Source organism: Temnothorax nylanderi, unplaced genomic scaffold, assembly GCF_030848795.1.
Source record: "Temnothorax nylanderi isolate EJ_2023f unplaced genomic scaffold, tnyl_v1.0 TNYL_tig0058_pilon, whole genome shotgun sequence".
In the NCBI taxonomy this organism is placed as follows: Eukaryota; Metazoa; Arthropoda; class Insecta; order Hymenoptera; family Formicidae; genus Temnothorax; species Temnothorax nylanderi.
This window is the reverse complement of record NW_027249120.1, coordinates 778,248-800,461: the sequence shown is the minus strand read 5'-3', so window position 1 is coordinate 800,461 and position 22,214 is coordinate 778,248. Positions and strand designations below refer to the sequence as shown.

The 22,214-nt window shown below is 41.8% G+C and overlaps 1 protein-coding gene and 1 long non-coding RNA gene across 2 annotated transcripts in view; one reads left to right on the top strand and one right to left on the bottom strand.

Annotated features, from left to right (window-relative positions):
• Positions 1 to 22,214, top strand: part of LOC139773181 (uncharacterized) — a 127,291-nt gene that overhangs the window by 85,725 nt on the left and 19,352 nt on the right. The window lies entirely within an intron of this gene.
• Positions 1,809 to 21,526, bottom strand: Dhc93ab (Dynein heavy chain at 93AB). The gene is made up of 36 exons (XM_071707440.1): positions 21,347 to 21,526; positions 20,874 to 21,113; positions 20,471 to 20,703; positions 20,117 to 20,382; positions 19,574 to 19,980; positions 18,986 to 19,413; positions 18,663 to 18,904; positions 18,246 to 18,510; positions 17,573 to 18,116; positions 17,128 to 17,445; positions 16,466 to 16,820; positions 16,004 to 16,275; positions 15,356 to 15,736; positions 14,971 to 15,119; positions 13,797 to 14,042; positions 13,170 to 13,698; positions 12,536 to 13,100; positions 10,054 to 12,447; positions 9,545 to 9,906; positions 8,895 to 9,371; positions 8,423 to 8,687; positions 7,998 to 8,347; positions 7,645 to 7,907; positions 7,253 to 7,549; positions 6,946 to 7,115; positions 6,570 to 6,873; positions 6,024 to 6,493; positions 5,165 to 5,719; positions 4,795 to 5,095; positions 4,329 to 4,610; positions 3,826 to 4,127; positions 3,517 to 3,644; positions 3,230 to 3,444; positions 2,797 to 3,153; positions 2,568 to 2,716; positions 1,809 to 2,415 (listed from the first exon to the last, which is right to left on the bottom strand). Exons 2-36 carry the CDS (start codon positions 21,109 to 21,111, stop codon positions 2,121 to 2,123), a joined length of 13,374 nt encoding a protein of 4,457 aa, XP_071563541.1. The 5' UTR covers positions 21,112 to 21,113; positions 21,347 to 21,526; the 3' UTR covers positions 1,809 to 2,120.

Here is a 22,214-nt window from a genome sequence, read left to right as displayed (position 1 = left end):
CTTTAAAACGAGAAGATTACCTATTGGTGCGGGTTCTCCGTCAATGCAAACTTCGATTCCTTTCGAAGACTCTTATTTCAAGGATCTTTATTAACGAGTTCTTACTGAGAACTCAAGCTTATATAAGTTTCACTTTCCGGAAAATGTACTAATAATTTCAATACGTGGAAGACGAGTATTAAACGTGCTCTTAGAATATATTAATGACTGTTTTCTTCAATTATATTGTATGATAATTAACAGTCTATAATAAACAATATATTTACTAATTGACTTGTAACTAAATTAATTGCGAGATAAAAATTACGCAATTTGTTGCGTATGATATAAACATAATACTGACAACAGCTGGTGTGATTGACAATATTGAAAGCTAATGATGTATAAATTAACATGCTATTTCCCGTAATACTGAAAGTACGTTATCGCATGTTAGATAATATCCATATTCCGTAGAATATTAACAAAATTTGAGAAGATTTCAGTCTCTCTCTCTGTCTCTCTCCCTCTCTTTCTTTCTCTCTTTATTTTCTTTCCCCTATTCTTTGTTCAGCAACAAAGCCGACGCAATTTTCGAGATATCGCCTAACGAGTGGCTGATGCCCAATTAAGCGCTGAAGTTTCTTTCGAAGTCCGTGCCAGAAGCGCAAGTCCTGAAACCAGAAGCTTCCTCTCGTTCCGCCTGACACGCGAAACATCAGCTATTCGAGCGTCTCTTACACCCTCCGCCGTCCAGCGCGGCTTAATGAAAACCGTGATTGAAGCCGGTGCACGGATGCCGATCGATCCGCCACGTATCACGAGGAGGGTGTCCGAGAGCCAATCACCGGGAACCGTCAAAGGGACGATAATTTTTTTCCTTGTCCCCCTTCTGTCCGATGGGATTCATGAGTTGACTTTGTGCAGATCGTACTATTAGTAGTGCTGCTGTATGCTTGCTGTGTGTCCGAATCATTAGGGAGGCCGGAATGCAATAATAATAATGATGCTGCAGACCTCTGTGCATGAAACAATGCAGACAGAAGATTCAGTAATCGCGTGAATATCTTTCAATTTCATTTTAAGAGAGTTTTTCTTGCTCATTATGTTAATATCAATCACACTAATCGTTAAATAATAAATGCTTTACTCTATAAATCCGTAAAGAAATTAATAATGAAAAGGTCGAACATTTTCTGCAATATCGAGAGCGTTCTTCGCGTATTAATATACATAAAATAATAAAATTGTTATTCTACGAGGCTGTGGCACACGGTAAAAAATCGAAAATTTTATTTATTCCGCTATGCAATTTTGATACCGGCGATATCAAAATTATGAGACCTTTGTGTTCTTCATGCGGATATATTTTCCTCCCTTCTTCCCTCGTATCCCTATCTCGGGACTCGGCACTAAATTAAATTGACCGACACTTTGTAGCTGGATAGGCATCGGCTTTTGTTTACTCCGGGGGTACCGGTATTGATCTCCGACGTCTTCAGGGAGGGCTCCCGGTTACGACGAATGACGGATAATTTCTCCTTTTTCCTCTGTCGCGGAAAACTGAACGCCGATTCGTGAAACGGGCCGGATACTCCTCGGAGACCTTGCATCGTTTCTCCTCCTACGTTTTATTAACTCTCGGTCGATTAGTCGACCTCGAAGCACCCCACCTTCGATCGACCGTCTGGGATTTGCCGTCGAATCGTTCTCTTCTTTATATGTCGTAATTGCGGAATCGAGTCGCGTGAAACATCGTCTTGCGAGTAAAGAGCAAATTTATCTCAGATTCAAGAGTAGTGATAATGTCTAAATGATTACACATAAACTATTGGTACATCTACAGTGCTATATCTTTATTAGAATGTAAAAATATAACAAGGAGAATTTTATTATAACTAAATAAGAACAATTATATTAATCTTAACTAATTAATTCCGACTAATATTTATACGACAAAGAGAAGTCTAAAATACCGCCTTATCTACGTAACGAAGATCACCAGCAAAAATATTCGACAAAGAAATGATTAATGATTATCTCCTTGCGAGCAGGTACAATCGCGATGTCAATACATTTATTAATATTATTTAACCAAACAACGTCGGACTAATTGCTAAATATAACGGCAATTATTCTATCTAGGTTTGTAGCAAGAGAGCCACGCCGGCCAACGTCCACTTGGCCGGTTTGTCCTTGCTTTTTAAATTAAACGTCCATACATATGTCGGGCCACGCGTGCGTGTTTTATACACCGGGCACTCGTACATGTTCCTCAAATCCTGTTTGTCCTGCGTGATCGCGCGTACATTAATCACCGGCATCGCCGGATATAATTCCTTGGGTCTGGAGTCGACGATGATTCCCGTTTGGACGTCCCATCGCGCGCCTTCCATAAATATTCCGTGAACGTAGGCCCCGTCCCTCGGCGCTGACCTAACGCGAACGAATCGGGAAGAAAGTCACTCCTCGGCTCGATATACAAGAACGAATCGACTTAACGGGCGACAACTATTCTATCCCTCGCGACCGCGTTAGATTATACCCGTGGAAACTTGAACTTTCGTCCAATTATTTTTCCTACTCACGTGAATTCCTCCTTGTTCTTCTTGGTCACGTCGCACTGAAGGCACATTTTGTCGAGCGGCAACTCGTGCCTCCTAGCTGTCGATTGCATGATGGCGGTGAGTAACGATTGGGGATTGAAAAACCCGGCGAGCCACACCGACGCCGGTAACTGGAAAAGAATTAATTTTACCGCGTTACCTCAGCTCTGTCTGTAAGAGCGTGCCGTAGTTGTATACTCTGTGTACACACAACGAAATCCGTGGACCATGTTTCCAGCTCTCTGATCCTCAGCAACAGATCGACGAACCAAGCAGTCAGGCCCAATAAAGACGGATAAGCCCTGTTAGCCCATACCGGCGGAACTTGATCGAAGAACAACGCGTTCTCCAAGTCCTCCATGTCCGACGTTATGGTGAGCTCGCCCTTGAGGCCCAGATCTAATTCCCGCAGCGATCGTTTGATCTCGGTCGTCAGGTAATTCATCCTCTCGCATTCCTGAAAGGCGACGATCACGTAAGGTGTCCGTTCCTCCACCTTTCCCATAATCTCCGTCATGTTGAACTCCTCGGGTAGCTTTTCTATTATCTCGTCCAATACTTGCTTTACCTGCGAGATAAATACGACGCATGAGACATTTATATCTGCATATAATATATCTGCAAAGAAATATATATAATAACACCTTCTCTTCTCTGGTAACTGTTTGTCCTCCCGAACTACCAGTATCACGCGGTTGCATCTCAAAAACCGTTCGGAATAAATTCTCAGCCGTCATCGTTAAAAAGCCGATTTCTGCATTTGGATGTAATCCATATAAATATGGTGATTCCGGTGGTATAGCTTCGTCAATATATGTGTGATAACCGACTAGATCTGTATTAGGGGGCGCGGGAAAACCTGAAATGCAAGGTGACTTTTAAAAATATTATTCTTTATTAATATTAAATAACCGAACGTCTGCTAGTTTACCTGGTGCCAGTTGCAATTCTCCGTCGATCAGGTCAGGCTGCATTAATTCTTCAAGGTAGGATACGCAAAGTCTTCTGTCCCAGTCGTCTGTTATATGGCCACCATACATAATTTCTCCGAAGAGATACCTTTTTAAAAATATTAATTATTAAATTCTTTTATTCGGAGTTTGAGGAATAATTTTAAATTAAACTATATATTTACGTACGTAGCTTCATTAATTCTACATAACTTTTAATAAATTATGCTGTGTATTTAACCTATTTATCTTATTTATTATTGATGTTAAAAATATAAATATATATTAACCTTAAATCTTCCCAAGGTACTTTCGGACTTGCTTCCAAATAATTGTAAAGCACACTGACACTGATATTCAAGTCTCCCACATTGAAGGGATATATTTTATTCCAACCCTGGGGTCCGAATTTACGACGTTCCGCGACGACTGCGTGGAAGTAACATAAAGAGAATAAAATTGCTTTGAACTCGGCTTCTTTAGAGCACATTTCTAAAGTCTCTTGGGTAAAATTGTCTAAAGCTTTATGCAAATTAGCTTGCATGCCGGTGGGTGGCTCGTTTGTAATTTTAATCGATGATTCCAGAATACCCTAAAAGTAATGAAACAATATCGATAAACAAATATTAAGTTTATTGAGTTAAGTTTCCACTACATTTAAACAATTAATTAAAATTTTACTGTTTACAAATTTTATAAAATAAAATAAAATTTATTTTATGGAATAAAATGAATGAAACAAAAATTATCTTTATTTTAAAAATGTAAGGTAGAAATATAAGAATATTCTTACTTGAGGTATTATATGGCCGGCTGGCGTACTAGCCGGTTCTGCGCTCATGAACATTCTATAATCGGGATTAGAACCTTCCGCGGCCATTTCCAATTTCTTCTCCAGTAGTGGAAGCCACTTTTTTACTAAGTGTATATTTTGCAACACTACCCAGTGTCCATTTTTGGCTGCTACGTCTATAGCCTGCTCGGCCACCGTTTCCTGTCCTTGACCGAGGGACACATTGTGGAAATTTTGATTATCTGACATAAAACCAAGGCGACGCCCTAGATCCTCCACATCCTGAATAAATATACAAAATAAGACATTTTCTGTCTTATTATTTTATTCTATCTCATTTTCTCGCTATTTCATAAATTGAATCTAATAATCTGATTTTTATTGGTGTGAACAAATTTTAGAAATTAATTATTGAAAACTGCGTTATGTACAAGAAAAACGGTAAAAGGAAATATTCCGTAATAACCTTCAATGGATTTACTCCGGGCGACAGAATAAAGAAAATGGGAGTGCTCGGGCTAGTCTCTTCGAAAGATTTCGCGAACTCCACCGTTCTCGCCTCGATGTATCTCGCGCCGAGCTTCTCCTCAATAAATGCTGCGATGGCATACGTCATCCTGTCCGGCCTCAGAGCTCTCAGCATGCACAGACGTTGTATAGCCGTCTTATTTTTCCACTCTTGGGGAAACTTCTCGCGCTCCGGGCACTCGCACTCCACGAACTTTTTCCAGCGTTTGGCAGAACTCTCGATGTCTCGGTCCAAATTCCTTCAAACAAGCGGGATAAGTGGGTATAGCTAAAGCGACAACGGGACAACAGTTTCTCATCGTGCGTACCGAAACTCCTCCCTCGTAGCGAGACTTCTTATGCCGCCCCAACTGGTGTTGGTGAGGAAATCGACCGGCGAGGTGACGTGTGGCGTTATAGGGAATCTCAGGAAGAAGTCCAGCTCGCTGGCCGTGACTTCGTTTCTCACCAATAAGATTTGAAAAGCCATTTGCGAGGCGAAGATCAGCTTGTCGCACTCAAAGAGTCCCCTACTGGTGTACATGAAGACCGAATACGTGATGCACTCGATCAGATTCTGCACTCTTCCCGCAACGTCGGCCGCGGGGTCGGCCTTCAGGATCGCCTTTTGAAATACTACGCTGAAGGCCTTTAGCGAAAATTGGTAGATAGGATTGATCGTGTTCAAGTCGTTTAGAATGAAGTACAGCAACGAGGCTCTCGCTGCTGCCGGCCGATATAGTTCGCGAGCCGCGTCGATCTGTCGGCTGGTACCGTGAGCCTCCGTAACTTTAGTCTCGATCTCCGCGGCAGTACGCTTAGTAGTCTCTAAATTCTCCACGAGAGATGTGTCTTCGAGGACATTGCTGCCGGCTGATGATAGCCTAAAATGATAACATTAAAATTAATAATTATATACATTGCATATATTTACTGCTCGTCAAGTACACTTATTTATTTGACGAACTCACATATCACTGGGTGCAAATAAATTAGAAAAATATATATATAAAGAAAAAATATTGTTATAATGTATGAATTATAATATTTACAGAAAATTATTATTTTTTTTTTTTAGAACCAAGCTTTTGAGCAAGCATTCTTGAGTGAAATGCATCTTATATAATTTATCGTGTATATGAGAGTAGGTAGTTTATAAATCTTAATTATTTAATGACAAATTTGTACCTCGACAGAAGCGAATCTTCGAGACTGTTGAGAGTAATCTTAAAGTCATTCTGTTGCCTGGTAAGCTCCGCCTTCAACTCCTCTAAATCTGGTCTCTCCGCCTTAACCACTTCCGCGAGCAATTGATCCTCCAAGCCGTCCCTCGTCACCGTAAAATTAATCAGCGTAGTTTGCGCCTGCATTTCCGGCTTATAATGGGGATTAGCCAGTTTCGTGTGCAGCAACAATCTGAACATGGAATTGTATTCCACTTCCTTATCGCCGATCTTAATGGCCCGGCCTTTCTTGATTAAATTTCGGCCGAGCAGAGGATCCAGGACGGGATCTACAGACTCCCCGATGTTCTCCAGCAGGACTGTAGATCCGTTTGCTAATGATAATTCGATCACGTCCAAATAACCACGTTGACCTAATCTGATCACTTTTAGCTCATCTCCGTACTTCTCCTTGATCCACTTTATACCCTGAAGCTGTAAAAGATTTTTTTATCAAATTGAATTCGATTTTCTATCATTTCCTGATATGTTTCGTATAATTTCTTGATACCTGTGGATCTATCATTAGCGGCCAGCGATCGGAGTTGGTCAGTATCGTGGCGTTCTCTGTCGACATTCGATCGTTCGGCAATCCCTCGTTATTCCATTTGGCGATTTGCGTGTCATCCGTTAGCAGCGAGAGAGGATCCAGGCCTTCGGTAATTGGGATTGTCGGTTCCACGGTGCGCATGAATGGCAACCATTGCTTGTTTAGCAAATCCTGTCGGAATTGTTTTGTGAAACAACCCACGTAGGATATAAAAGCCGTCACCAATAGTACATCGCCGGGTAACGTCGATGCTTGCTGCATGAAGCTACAAATATTTGCATTTTTTACTTTGTTTAAATAACGTTATAAAATAAAGATGCTTGTAAAAAATGCCCACTTGGCGACTGAATCGGCCCAACGAACGTTTTCGGACGCCAGACCGCCGACTAATCTGTTCGCTAACGCGATCGTTGAATTTGTGGCATCGGCTTCCTGTTGGCATTTTAATTTCTCGGATGTCGCTTGCTCAAAGTCCGCCGTTAACTTTGCCAGCTGCTCTTCCAAAGACTGAAAAAAAAAGATCGGTTATCCCCAAACTGTTTTCATGATAAAGCATTGCATGTGAAATATATATGTGTGTGTTTATGGAACTTTTTGAAACTTTGAGACATTGAATCAAATATTTGATATTGACGTTCACTTACGACTACTTTTCGCTTGATACCACTAAGCTTGTCCTGAGCTGCAGCCAGCTCCGCGTTCGCACGTGCGAGTGCCTTCCGTTTCGGTTCCACGTCGCAAAAAACTTCGTAGAACTTGATGATATTGATCACCCAGGCGCATAAGCCCGCCGCGGCGGCTGACTTGGATCTTATGAACTCAGGCTCGAATTCGGAGTCCTTGAGATAGGGCTGTATCGCTTTAATTACTTCAGGATGTATATTCTCTTTGTCATAATTGATCAGGGAATCCAAGAAGGTGTCCACTTTCGCCATCACGATCTTTATGGAGAAAACAAAGAAAATGACTTGTTGCTCAGATGAAATCACGATGAGAAAGGTTCTCTCTCGAATTGTTCCAATCGATTTGACAATACCTTGGCGGCTTTCCAACTGCGATCCTTAGGTACTTTGCCAGCTGGTGCCAAGAGGACCATGACTGCGGCAGTGACGTTAGTTACAGCGCCGGGAGGCGAGCCGAATGATTTTAATTCCGTTAGATTCGCCTTGTTCAGAGTATTTAGAGCTTCCTGCGCGGCCAGCAAAGCAGGCTCGGCTTTCAGTAAGTCCGCCTCGCAGTCTTTTTGCTTCTTCGAAACTTCCTCGGCTATTACGGCCACTTTGGACTCCTCCTCATCCGCTAAATTAAATAACATTTTTCAATTAAATTATCTTTAAATATATGTATAGAACTGTGTAATTTTTATATATCATTAATGATGTCACAAACCTATCGCTTTCTCTTTTTGAACTTTCTCTGTCTCGACACCAACTATGGCAATTAGAGCGTCTGCCGCGTCGTTCTTCTGCTGTAATTCTACTTCTTGTACGGCCAACTTCTTTTTCAACTTATCCACTTGTACGGCCGTTGATCTCAATTTGTCCAAGCCGTTTTCCAATCTAACCACTCTAGCACGTAGTTCGGAAGTTTTTGTTTTTAACAATTTGATGTATAAACTTATTTGTTCCAAGAAAGACTTCGGAGTCGTGTAATTGTAACGACGCTCGCTGCTCAGATAATGACGGCTGGCTATATTTACGCTGGTGTGTGCGTGGGCCATAAATTTGGCAGCTGATTCTCTATCAGAAAGAATTTCTTATATTTTGAGCTGTATACAATATTATCTCTGTTCACATTTGCATATTATTCTATACCTGTAAGTTTCTGGTAGCTCCGCCAGTTCCTGCAAAAAATTTTTCGATACAGACATTAATGCCTCCTGAGGCCACTCGTGAAACCAGTTTATCATTGTGCAGTTTATGATTGCCGGAAATTTTCTCGATCTGACCCGCAGTGTCGAGCCGACGGGAGAGAAACATAATACTATCCTGAGTTGTCGGCGAACGCGATCGATGAAGAACTTCCAGCAATTTTCGCGTGTGTCCAACATACCGGCGCCTTTCACCTCGTTACGAACCCCTGATAAAATTTAATAAGATATATTAACGCTATCTACCTAATCCTTAACGATTTTAGCAAATAATAATAATAATAAATAGTAATACTAATAAGGTGATTTGACAGATATTGAACTAAATAACAAAAATATTTTTGTGAAAATGTCACGCGCGATTATTTTACCTATTTTAATGTATCTAGCGTTTTAATTAAAATTGTTTTTCAAACCTGCTATTATATTCTCCACTTCGTCCTCGGCGAATAAATCGGGAACTTCTCCGGACGCGAGCATGTCATTGATAAGTACTAAGAATTGCTCGTTCGGCACTTGCGCGTCTGTCATCAAGAACATGAGACCCAAATTTTTCAAGCCTGCTTTCGAATACAAAGCGGCGAGTTCCAATTTCAGATCAGTTATTCCGTAGCCCTTCTTCAGCTGAACTTGGAAGACCTCCAGTGAACTTATGAAGGCTGCTAATCGCGAAAGACTCTGCTTACCGGAACCACCTACACCCACTAAGAGCGCACTGCCTCTGGGCGATTCCAGAATCCTATTAACGCGACATACGTGCATCATAGCGTCCTCGAAAAGCACTAAATTAATGGCCGCTACCAAATCATTATAGCTGACCATTGCTTCTGACAATAGCCGATGTAAAGTCGGCCAATCGTTGACGGGCATGTATTTCGGCTCTCCAACGCCTCCTAAACATTGCGCGATCTTTTTAGTAATTTTCGAAAAATTATATACTTTTATGTATCTTGATTTAAAAAATATAAATGCTGATTATTAAGTCTTGAAAAATTAAAATCGGACATTAATAATTTTGTAAAAGTATTTACAACAGAAGATTAAAACTGAATTAGAAAATATGGACCTGCAAAATGGCAATAAATGTTAGGCTTTTCCAGAATCGCGCTCTCGTCCACTTCCTCCACATTCTTTTTCAGAATATCGAGTTGTAGTTTCAAGAAACTTTCGATGTCTTTCTCGTCCGTTAGCTTATCTCCGTAGACGCGTTGAGTTTCGTGCATCCAGAGCCTAATTAGATCCACCGAAGACTGTAAGCACTCGTTGCCGCTGAACAATAAACCTTGAAAGCAGTTGGAAAGTTCGCGGAGATTGAAGATATAATGGAACTTCACGGCTGTCGGTAGAAACATTTGAGCGCAACGGTGATGCAGTTGAATGCTTGCTTGCACGATGTTGGGGCATAATTCAGTGACGCTTACAGGAAACCTGATTAGTATTATCGTTAATTAACATTATAACAATAATCGAATAATTTTCGAGAATTACAAATTACAATGTTATTCGATAAACGATTCAATTATCGTGAGTGTATATTTGATATGTAGAGAATTTGATTATCCATTCCAATATTACCTGTGTTCTACATTCGCGAGATGCTGCGACAAAATGGATGTATATATCATCGTCAAAGAATCCACGTTTGGAAAACTGATGGCAAATACAGCGAAATGCCTTTGCAATCTCGGATTAATCGTAAACGATCCGGCGGTCGGATTCATGCAGCTGACGTATTGACAATTATGAATATCCTTCAGGGTTAATTTTGTTCGATCGTACCAATGACCGTAATCTAAGTGTTGCCTAATTAACGTGTGAGGCTGAACGGTGCCATACGCGTCCACTTCCGGCATGTTCATGTCGTCGATGAAATACACTAAGGTTTTGTTTCCCGGCGGGCCGTAATTCCTGCCCGCTTTCTTTTCCAATGATTTCTCCAGGATCTTCTGCAGCATTTCGGATGAAGTGTAGAAATTGAACGGTACATTGGAAACCGCGTAATTCTCAGAAAGTTGAAGAAGTTTCTCGGCGATCAGGACGGTCTTGCCGCAACCAGCCGTGCCGACCAACATTACCGGATGTTTCTCCGGCATCAACAAGTCGAGAAAGTATTTTATTCTGATACACTCCGACGTGTAGACAAGAACGGCTTGCAGTGGCAGCTCCGGATCTAACTCGAACTTCGGGAGACGTTCCGTCCAGGGAAGAAAACTTCTCGTCTCGTTGTCGATGTAATAGTCGAAAACCGTTCCTTGCGACGGAAATTTCACCTGCTTGAATTCGTTGGTCCACCATTTAGTGAACTCTACTCGATAATCCACAGTTTGATCCTGAAACATGGAAGAACCGAAGGCCCAAACGGCGGCGAACACGAAATAAAGTTCGTAATGATCCTTGTGGAAGTCGCTGGTCGTCAGCTCTGGTCTTAAAAGACAATGAAGAAGATGGCACAGCATCTCGACGTGCGCCATGTCGGCTATGGGCGTTATCTTCTTGAATCTCGTTCGTAGAGTCTCGAGACAAGTGGGGATGTATTTGTCGAATAGCATGACCAGATTCGACTTCTCGTTCGGCGAAGATCGCTTCTCAACCCAACTGGTCACGTACGGATTCCACCCTAAATCCTGCGGATTTATGTACAGGATACCGGCACGCGAGACCGTGGCGGGTGTAGCGGTTCTCAGATTCGATATTTCGAAGAGTAATCTCATGGCCGGTGTGAGGGCGATTCGTTCGTTGCTGGCCAACGTCAGAACTTTGTTGTCGTCCATAACGGTATTCAGCGATTCGATCCACATTGGATCGATATCGCCGTCCAGGACGATCCACTTTGGATGTTCGCCGCCCAAGTTGGCCTGCTCTCTCATTATCACCGAGAAGAGGCCGTCTTTCCACTCCCGCGTCGCCGGGTTGATGATACCGAAGAGCTCGTCGTTGGTCACAGCCTTGGGATTGAGATCGTTGTAGACCGGCCTTCTTTTCATGTTGTGATAAGTCTTAAATAGCGTCTTCCAAACTTGAGTCTTTCCGGAACCAGCTATACCTACGATAAAGACGGAGTGTCTCACTTCTAACAATTCCTCGAGTTGCACGACCTTGAGAATGACACCGTCTTCCGGTTGCAGACTTAGATCGGTGGCCGCTTGCTTAACCATCTTCTCGAACTCGACGTCTCTTTTTCTAGGAACGTCCAATGCCGGGAATAAATCGGCTATCAGTCCCATAAAGACTGGCAGATCGTCCGACACTACTTTAGGAATGTTGAAGTCTCTCAGGGCTCGCATTAATACCTCTTCTTCCGGTCTGCCGGGATCGCCTCTTTTCAAGCTACCGGCGACCACCAAAACCGACTTTATCGCCCTCAAACCCCAATCATAGTGATCCTGTTTGGACAATAACTCCTTGCACAATGTATACAACGTGATGAACTTTCTCGCGAGAACTCTTGCATCCTGAAATCCCTCCGCTACTAACATTATCTCGCATATCAGCTCGAAGTCGGGCACTACCATGGCGCAGGGACGGAAAAGCGCCTTCAGATTCTCCGGCAATTCCGTACGACCGGCATAACCGGGATTCATGGTGATGAATATGCCAACGGTCGGCTCGAGAGCTATCATCTCGCCCATGAAGTTGAACTTTTCCTTCTTATCCCTGATGGCGTCTTGAATCGATTTCACTTGCACGGCGACCACCGAGAGCACCTCGACGGTGATCCTGTTGAATTCGTCGAAGCAACCCCACGCGCCGGTCTGCGCCAGACCCTTGTATATATTACCGCAGGACTTGTAGTCCATCTGCTCGGAGCAGTTGAACACGTACACCATTATGCCGAGAGCTCTGCCCAGATCTTTCGTGGTCTCGGTTTTTCCGGTTCCGGCCGGTCCTGCTGGACCACCGCCCATGATAAGATGTAGAGATTGCGTCAGAGTTATGTAGCACCTGTCCGTTAGCGGCGTTATGACCAATCTGGGAGCAAACAAACGTATTATACACATTACATCAGTGACCGATGAAAACGAACCGATATTAAGTAAAATATAATGCGTGTTCTAACCTGGGGGTATTACCCAGGTATTCGTGAGAATATTTGAACTGTGCGTCGCAAATATTTGCGAAGCAATCCTTTTCCTTCTCGTCCCATCTGTGTCGCAGCTGACTCTGCCATTGGAAGGCCTGCGCGCTCTCCACCTTCGACTGCACCAGCTTCGTCACGACATCCCTGGAGTGGACGTCGATCGTACAAATGGTCATGACCTTCTGCCTCTCCTGCTTAGTCAATTCTCCTATCAGTAGCGTGATCAAAGTGCTCAGCTGCGAGATCTGCTTCTTCAGATAGTCCTTGATCGAGTTATCGTAGCCCTCCTCGAGACGCGCGAAGGCCATATTGACCTCGGTAGTCCACCAAATCTGCGTGCCGCAGAGAGACACCTGGGCCGGATAATCGAACAGCCACTGCTCTCGCGGCTTTTCCTCATACAACACAACCGCTTCGCTGAAGTAATGCCGGATGGACACGCGCATGGCTTTCTGAAGACGATTCAGCCATCCTTCCACGGGTCCTTCGCAAATCATCTCGCAGTTTGCGAATTCCACGTATTCGCCGTCTTTAGCAAACATGCCTGAAATATAAGTGAAAAGTTAAATGACTAATATTTAACACTAAATATTACCCGGAATTAATTATTTACCTAGGACGCGCTTTACCGAGGTATCTTTAGTGTCAAAGTTCAGACGCGCCATAGAATCGAATAACTTTGTCAAGTGTTTCGCCACTATTTCCGGTTGGTTTCCGTTCGAGAGTACATCCAACAGATCGCTAGAAGAGACGAAGTAGAACCGCGGGAAAGCGAGACGCTTGGTCTCGAGATACTCCGCCAAGGCTTTCTCGCATAACACGAGCCCTTTTTGCAAAATATCCAAAGCGGACACGAGACCGTCCTTATTTGTTGCCTCGACGACGTTCGGCGTTTTCGCCATCTCCTCCGTCATCTCCTTAAATTCCTTGTCGATGCGATCGAACCGCTCAGCGTCCACCGGCAACTGCCGTCGAATATCCTCGGACGACATAAAAATGCTTTCGAGGTGCATCCAAGTACGTTGAACCTCGAACCAGATCGTCGTCACTTGATCGGCGATACTCAATTTCTTCTGCCACGACGACACCTCCTCCAGGAAGTGCGCGATAAATTTCGAAGTGATCAAATTTTGTAATTGCACCTGCAATTTTAGGACGATATTTCTGTTACTGATTGCAAGCTGTTGGTTGGAAACATTTAAATGGTCTAACTTTGAAGTTGAAATATTAATTAAGCAACCTGGTTTTCCTCTAAAGTCTCAATCAATTCTTCACTAGCTCTTATTAAAGTAGCTCCCGTGCGAGCGTGAACTTCCCGCTCAAATTCCATTTTCGACCACGTAACATTCAATTCTTTCATGTATTTTTCCATGGACATTTCCTTAACTGCTTTATCCACTATATTCTTAACTTCCTCCTCGCATTCGTGGAGATTCAACTCGAGCAGATCGGCTAGAGTCGTCGATTCGTCCATTACAAAACGAACCTACGTATAAAAAAATCGTCTGACGACCTAACATTTTCTTGATAAAAAGCAATTATATCGGTCGTGTGACTTACTTTAGCTCATAATATAATTTAGAGCGATGTAGGAAGTTGCTAAATAACATAAAATATGTGATGTTCTGTATTTATTAGCAAATTTATTTAAAAAATCGTACAATGATTCATACAATGAATGAATAATGAGAAACTTACATAATGAAAGAATGATGGCGACTATAAATAAGCGGATTATCAGATTTCTAGCGATGCTAAATATGGCTATTCTTATTTTTATTTTATCATTAAATGCGAAATTTATATTAAAATCAGCATTAACTCAGATAAACACATTCAAACAGGCTTATATAAATATGAATCTTGCGAATAATAAAATTCTAAAATCCTAGCTTTATATTAACCAGCGTGTCGCATGCTGCTCTGTAACCATGCTTACAAAATAATGTAAACTTATGACGTGTATAACAGTGCGCGTTTATGAAAATCTATCGTGCCGAGATTGATTTTGTCATACGAAAGTTTAACTATTGAAAATATAAATGAGAATGTAGTTTAAAACTAAGTTCACGTGGTATGCGTATGTACAGCGGACTTACGGTCATTTCTGGAGTCATGTTGCCCAATTTCTGTAACACCGATAGCGTATATATACAGCGGTGCAGTCTAGTATGATTTCATGTGATTACACACACTCGCATTATGGAATTGTTATGTACAATTTTACAGGATTATATCAAACGTGATGATAGTAGCATAATTAAAAATGTTAGAAATATAAATAGGTAGGGCGTTGAGCTCGTATGAATTTATGTCTTCTTTCAGCTAAAGATATCAAGTATATCTCCTAATTTGCACGAGTTTATACCGTAGGGAAATGAATTAAACATCCGCTCTGCGATTTCCAGCGATACCTTAGTACTATTCATCAGCTGTCGCCAGTGTCTCTCCCGAATAGCTGGATTTTGCAACTCCCCTACGGCACGCAGCGACGTAAGCATATTCTTCACCGTCGCTTCCAACGATACGTAGGTGTTCCACGGCCGCATTTCTTTGTCCAGTGCTGCTGGACAAAATATATCCGATGAGATAAAAATTGTACCGTTTTAATTTAGGAAAACATTTTAGCATGATTTCGCAGATAATAAAATACAGCTGTATCTTACGTAACGGTAATTTGAGTTGCGCGAAAGAGGGAGCGCGAAGAATAGTAATATTTTATAAAGATATATTCAGGACATAAAACCGCGCAATTCGAGGGAATCCTTCGGGAGCGCGGACAATTTCTTAGCTACTAACCACGTATCTCCTTCGCAAACTTCTTGCACTCGATGTCCATATTCTCCACGTCGATTTTCCTCCAGGGCGTCGTCTTCCAGCCCTCGATACTACTCTGCACTATATTTACATAATCCCAGAGCTGCTTAAGCATCTTCAGCTCCCTCCTGCACTGCCTCAGCTGTTTAAATTCGGGTACCGTCACTTCAAACAGCGAGGCGGATTCTTGTATATCCTTCATTTGACATTCCAGCATCGCGATCTCCTTGTGGGCCTCGTCTGACAGCTCGTACGGATTCTTGCAGTCGTACTTAAAGAACAGGTATCGCCGAAATGCCTCTCGATACTGGCTTATTGTGATGTCGAACGCGGAGATCCGACCGCGAATTCTCGATACTTCGCCTATTATTTTCATACATCTTTATTATATTTAATGATTGGTAGGAATGGTTATATAATATGTTGCAATAATATTGTATAATATCTAAACGTAAAACTAAATTCTAAAAAATTTCGTTTTTAAATAACAAATATTAGATGCGCTACTACTAATTTAAAAAATGTGTGAATATTCTTATCTGTATGTTTTTAATTAAATAAAATACTTCATCGACTGACAATAGTATTGTCAGCTTAATAATAACGTCGGTAGCGTTTTATCTTACGTACCTGCCTGCAATGGCGCAACTTGCTGCTTCACCATAAGAGCGAGTTTTTTCGTGTTTGCCCATTGCTCCGGCAACTCTTGCAACAGCACGTTTACTTCTTCGGGTATATCTTGATCGTAGAACTTGAGCAACTCAATGGTTTCCTCTAATGGGTGGAACATCTCGTCCGTAGTTGGCTGGCGTTCCTTCACCTGCAGTAGGTAGCCCATTACGCTAACTAGAGCCGCATAATCACCCGGTTGTACTTGCTGTAACAATCCCTCGTCCGCTAATCTGGAAACCGAATACGATAGATTAAAGAGATAAGCCAATAAATGATGATAATGATTAAAATTAAAAAATATGCGTACAGACTTATACAGAGTTAAAAAAAATAATGATTTAAATGTTGTACTAGAAATGAGATCTTACTTTGAATTTTGAGATATTTGAATTATATTACATACGTTTTATGTGAGAGTACCTTATGAACGTTCCCAGATCAGAAAGGCTGCTTGTTACACGATCGACCAAATGTTTTTTAAACATGCTCGACCATTTGCACACCGTATTCAGTACCGATTGTCTGAAGGGTCTTAGATCTACTCTGAACCAGCCGCAAAATGCTTTGGACAGATCCATTTCCTCGATCTCGAGATAGAGGCCCTCGTAAAGGTCAATTTGTTCGCGGAATTGCTCCATTTTCGGCGGTGACTTCGTCGGACCTTTAGGGTCCTGAGCCGCCACCATGTCCATTTCTTCCACTGACAATTGCCGACTGTACTCGAGAAATTGTTGCATCACAACATCCCTATCATCCAACCATAAATAGGCGTAACCTAATCGAACATTGAAGCGTTGCATTTAAATATTTAAAAAACAATGTATGTAATTATTAGTTTATATTTTGGAATAAGGAAAATAGAGAATGTTTTAGAATCCATTTCTTAATTTCAATTTTAATTTTAATTTAATTTTCTCAGATATATAATTTATATGATAAATGTTTAATTTAAAATTGTAACTCTTTGACAATTATATTACGTTATATGAGATTTTTGACGAATTATTGTCGAAAAGATACTGAGAGTATTAAAGACTTCATTCAAATCAAAACTATTGTAAACTAGATTGTTATAATCATACCTTCAAAGTTACTACAAAAGTCAGTAGCCTCCTCTACGGCAGTAGCGACGCTTGTCAATATCTCGTCTTTCATTCCCTTCATGTCTGCGTCAGATGCTAATTCCTCACCATATCCTACAGAATCATTTTTTAATCTCGGTACCAAAGCGGCCATGCCGGTAATGTCATTTAACAAGCCGAGAATTAACTGATCAAGCCCATCTGGATCTTCGGGTTCCAATGATGGCATGTAATACAAATCTGGTTCCCTGAGCTCTAATTTTGCTTCAAGTAATGGCTCGCACTGACCGATTGGATCCATACTTTCCGCCAAGTAGCCTAAGTGTAACGATGATAAAAAGGTATTCGATTTTATTAAATCGATTGATGATTAAAGAAGAGACGTTAATTAAATTTGCCGTGCCATTAAATGTGACTTTTTCTTAATTTAAAAATGGATATAAACCTAAAGAGCAACCAACTGCTTTTCGAAGGGACTCGATCACGATGTCGTCGATATACTTCACGTATTCTTGCCAAGCTTCCTGTTCGGTCTCGTTAATTTGAAAGAGCGTTTTATTTTCTTCCAATATCGAGTGTATCTGCTCAGCGCCCTTCGTGATCTCCGCGTAACGTTTCGATACTTTTTCCGAACGATCTTCCAAGGCCAGCAATGTCTCCTTACGACGGTCCTTCCGTTCTATGAGGGGCGTTTTCGTCCAAGGCTCCAAAATGTTTCTGATCTTCTCCACGTTCGATTGGGCGGACTTCATGCGCTTCCATAGCCCCTCCACGAGATCACCTAACTCCGTTATATATTCCAGAAGCCCATCTGATCTCCAGCATAGCTCATCTTCTCCGCGGGATATCAGGGAATCGATTCGCGCTACTTCCAACTCGATTAGATCAAATTCAACACGTTTGGTTGTTCTATGTATGTTGTTGTATGAATCCACCGTGCGACCTAGCATCGTGCGAAATTTTCTGAACGTCTCCGCGCTCTCGGATACCTAACGATGCGATATAAAATGGAAATAATTAAACACCACGTAGTAACGACGAATTTCCGTAAAAATAAATTTTCTGAGCGCGAAGACATGATTTTGCTCGTTTCACTTAAAGCATTTAAGACTATGTACCTTAATTGCTTCTTCGGGAATATCGGAATGCGACATTTGTTTCAAATAGGTCACTTCTTTCAATATTGCGAGAAGATCGGGATCGAAATTTAATAGCAAAATATTGTTCTCTCTACAAACCAGATGACGGTTGAGACCAACGTCAACAGTTTGCGGTACCGTACGCTCCCATTCGGTGAAAAGATCATTTTCTTTATTGGCAAATATTTTTATTAATCTTTCGTGACGTGCCATTATATTATTACCTTCATCGCTGTGAACGATTCTGCAAATGAAAGAAGTTATAGGTAACTATCAGATTATTGAAGAGATATTTATTTTTCTCTTCAAATTTTATACAATTTTCTACATAAAAATACGAACCACTCTTTGAATTCTATCTGGAAGATAAAGTTAAAAAAATTTTTTGATACATACGGATGCGGCATGGCTTTGAACGATTGTACTGGCAAGTCGATACGCTGCCGCAACATGCTGGTGAACGTTAAGGCAGCGGCCAAAGGCGGTAGATCAATCAGAGCACCCCTGCTACCGCGATTGAACAGAACTTCCACTATCGAAAGTTCCATGTTTAAAAGCTCGAGAATCCTGGTGTATCGATTAGTGAATTGTTTTCGTATGACAGGACGCTCCAACACTGACCCAACGATATTTATCAACTGATAATTAGAAACGAGCATCTTTTACGTTTCGGACATTTGAAATCCATTGTGCTAAGAAAAACAAATGAATTACAAAACCTTGAAAACACTTTCAAGATTGCCGCAGTCGTCGAAAGCCTGGCACAGAATCGCTGCCAGTTTACTGTCGAGGTCGATAATGGATTCAGCAAACTTAGTGCAATCGACGACGAAGGATTCGTCGTCCGGCTCGAGAACGTCGCTGGCCCTCACGGTGAACGAGACGAAAAGCTGCTGGAATTCTTTGAACACGCTTATGATCCTCGTGCTCAAAGACCGTCCGAGAATGCCACCTATTTCAATCTTCTCCAACTTGGAAAATTCAAGGACGGTATCGAACAGCCACTCGATATCCGCCAGCCGTTTCAGGAAAGCATCGAGACGAGTGAAGACGGCGGTTGAATTGAATGTCCAAGGTGGAGCTTCCGGTTTCAAGCCAGGCATATGTTTTCTCAATTCGAACTGTTTTTTGAACTCCTCCAGTACTCCTGATTGAAAAACATAATCTTTCAAAAAGTTTATAACATTTAATCAATAATGTGTTATTTAACAAATCCGGCACTTGACAATTTCTGCACTTATTGATAGATTGATGATTTTTCATATTTCGATGTAATGTAAGAGGATAACTTAACAAATGGTTATTACCTCTCGATATTTTAACGCGCTGGAGAGCTTCGTCGACATCGCTCTGAAATATCGACGTCGGGTCGAGAAATCGACGTGCCTCCTGTATCAATAAGTTGCATATCTGCCGAAGTATAATGATGAGTTTACTAGAACTTTGATAACTCTTGCAATTTGCCCATGCTAATCCGAGCGAGTGTACGAGAGTTGCCATCAGCGGCTTAGCTTCGGCGAAGTCGATCTCTTCCACGGACTTGAAGAACTTCGCCAGAGGTGTCAAGTACAGTGATATGTCCTTCGCTTCAGCCAAGGAGGAGACGACATTGTCGAACAACGTACGGAAGCAGGGGAAGTACGCGCTGTCAGTTTTCTCGAGAATTGTCGCCATCTTCTTCACGCGATCCTCTTGCAGTTGATCGTAGATGTATCTGCAAGATGAGCGCGATAATAAATATTTTTACTGTATATAATATATACGCGTTGTACTATAAATGAAAGAAAAGTGCATTCGACTGTCTTATAGAAGTGCCATATGAAAAATATATGTCGTCTATTACTCGATACCTCAAATTCGCCAATCTGGCGGACCAGTACTCCAGTTCGATGTTGGGCGTCGGGTTTTGTCCGTTTTCAAACGCGACGCTGGATTCGTGAGTGACCACGTCGTTCACCAAGTAAGCCCACTTAATCACCACACCCTCTATAGCACTTTTTAGATACAGATCAGCCGCTTGCGGTCCCTCTGTAGAAACCAATCTCTCGACTTCCGCCACCTTTTCGAGACCTGCTGGCATCGGTAGTACCGTTCGTCCATTTACCTGACCTTTTACCTGTGCATTCAAGCGCAATATTTTTTATTAAAGGTTTCATTTGAAAAGGTAGAATTTTGAAAGACTTAATTATCGATTGCTTTATTACCTGGTACAACGTACCACGGAGAGCGTGTACGTGCTTACATATGTCGTGAATCGCTATTTCCGGCAAGTCTTTGTGATTTTCCGGCTTGGTGAGAAGTGGAGCGACGATATTATCTACTAACGTAGCCAATTGGTCGACAATTCGGTGGGATAGATCTCCCACGATTAACATAGCTGAACATCCTTCCTTGTCTCTTGGTAATGGCGCTTGCTTTACCTTGACTGCGTAAATTCCTACATTAATGACATAAATTTGTTCTTTAATATAAATGCTCGTAATATACTTACGATAAATAAATCAGCGTTGAAGCGGGATAACAAGTTCTTAGAGATTATTAATTATTGTTAAAATATTTCTGATCATTCAGTCGTGATACAACAAATTGCAATCATGAAGAACTCACCCTTTGTTCTCTGGCACGGTATGGGAAAACTGGACGATGCCACTAATTGCGCATTCGGTGTTAAAACGACAAAAAGAGCAACTGGTAACGGTTTGTCCAAGAAATCCAACACCACGTTTCGATAGTCTTCCGTCAGTAATAATCTTCCCCATTTTTCCGGCTTTAATTTCAAACTCTTCTGCACGAAACCGCCGATGTATTCAAGTCGAAAGTCGAGCGGTGCTTCCGGAGTAGTCATTTCTGTTCACAATACCAAAAAATATTCGCATATTTTCTTCTATTAGGAATTTCAATGTAATTTCCCTTTTTAAATAATAATTTTTGTTCAGAAGCAAATATATATGGAGGGGTAAAAACCACAGTGGTGTAAGTCAAATTTTTAAAAATATTTTCTCGTGTGCATAGATGCAATCTGTATAATATATAAATTGCATCTATGCACGCGAGAAAATATTTAAAAAAATTTGACTTACACCACTGTGGTTTTTACTCCTCCATATAATATCTCGTTGATAGATGCACGTGTGTCTGTTTGTCGATTATAATTATAATAAAGGGAATTAAATACGTCGATTAAATTTTTAGACAGCAGATTAATGGCAATCTCCCGCTTGCGCGATGGCAAAACTCGAAGAATGAATGACCGAACGACTCCGCGCCGAAGACTCGAGCGACTTAGCGTCTCGCCTTAGTTCACCGCGGGGACGAGCGGTCGTGAAACGCGAATATTCGCTGACGCGGGGTATCATGCTCGTTAAATGGCTGTCATGCAAGCGGGTCAGGAAACCAGGTACGGACTGAACCAGCGAAAAGCAGCCTGGCATTGGACGATCGTGTCTCTCCCGAGTTGGAGCCCCCGCACCCTCGGTTGGCCGCCCTATTGTCGCGAGACGCACGTAATATGCTGAAAACAACTGACATTGCACGCGATGTCCGCCTTTCGCGCAGCGGCAGGTACGATCTCATTCCTCCTGCAAAGTTTCCTCAGGCTCGCGCACCCCGAGTCTTCCGGTCGCTAGCGTGACGTTACGTTTCGACTCCTTCTACCTGCTTCCTGCTTCTACTTGCCTCGCAACGACGTGGATCTTCGCTACATTCGTAAGTTTCCCCAATACGTTCGCGAATATTAGCGCGTCGTAAGACGAAGTTAACACTCTCGTTGCTTGCCGCACGTTTGACGAAGTCTTTTACGTGGAAGATATGACTTTGTTATCAAGACCTGTTCTCCATGTGTTTCTATAGTTTTATAAAATATCATCGAGTAACTACGATGTTATAACATAAAATTTTTGTTATCGTAGAAGGTATAAACTGATTAGTTTCGATTGAAGTTTAGTGTTT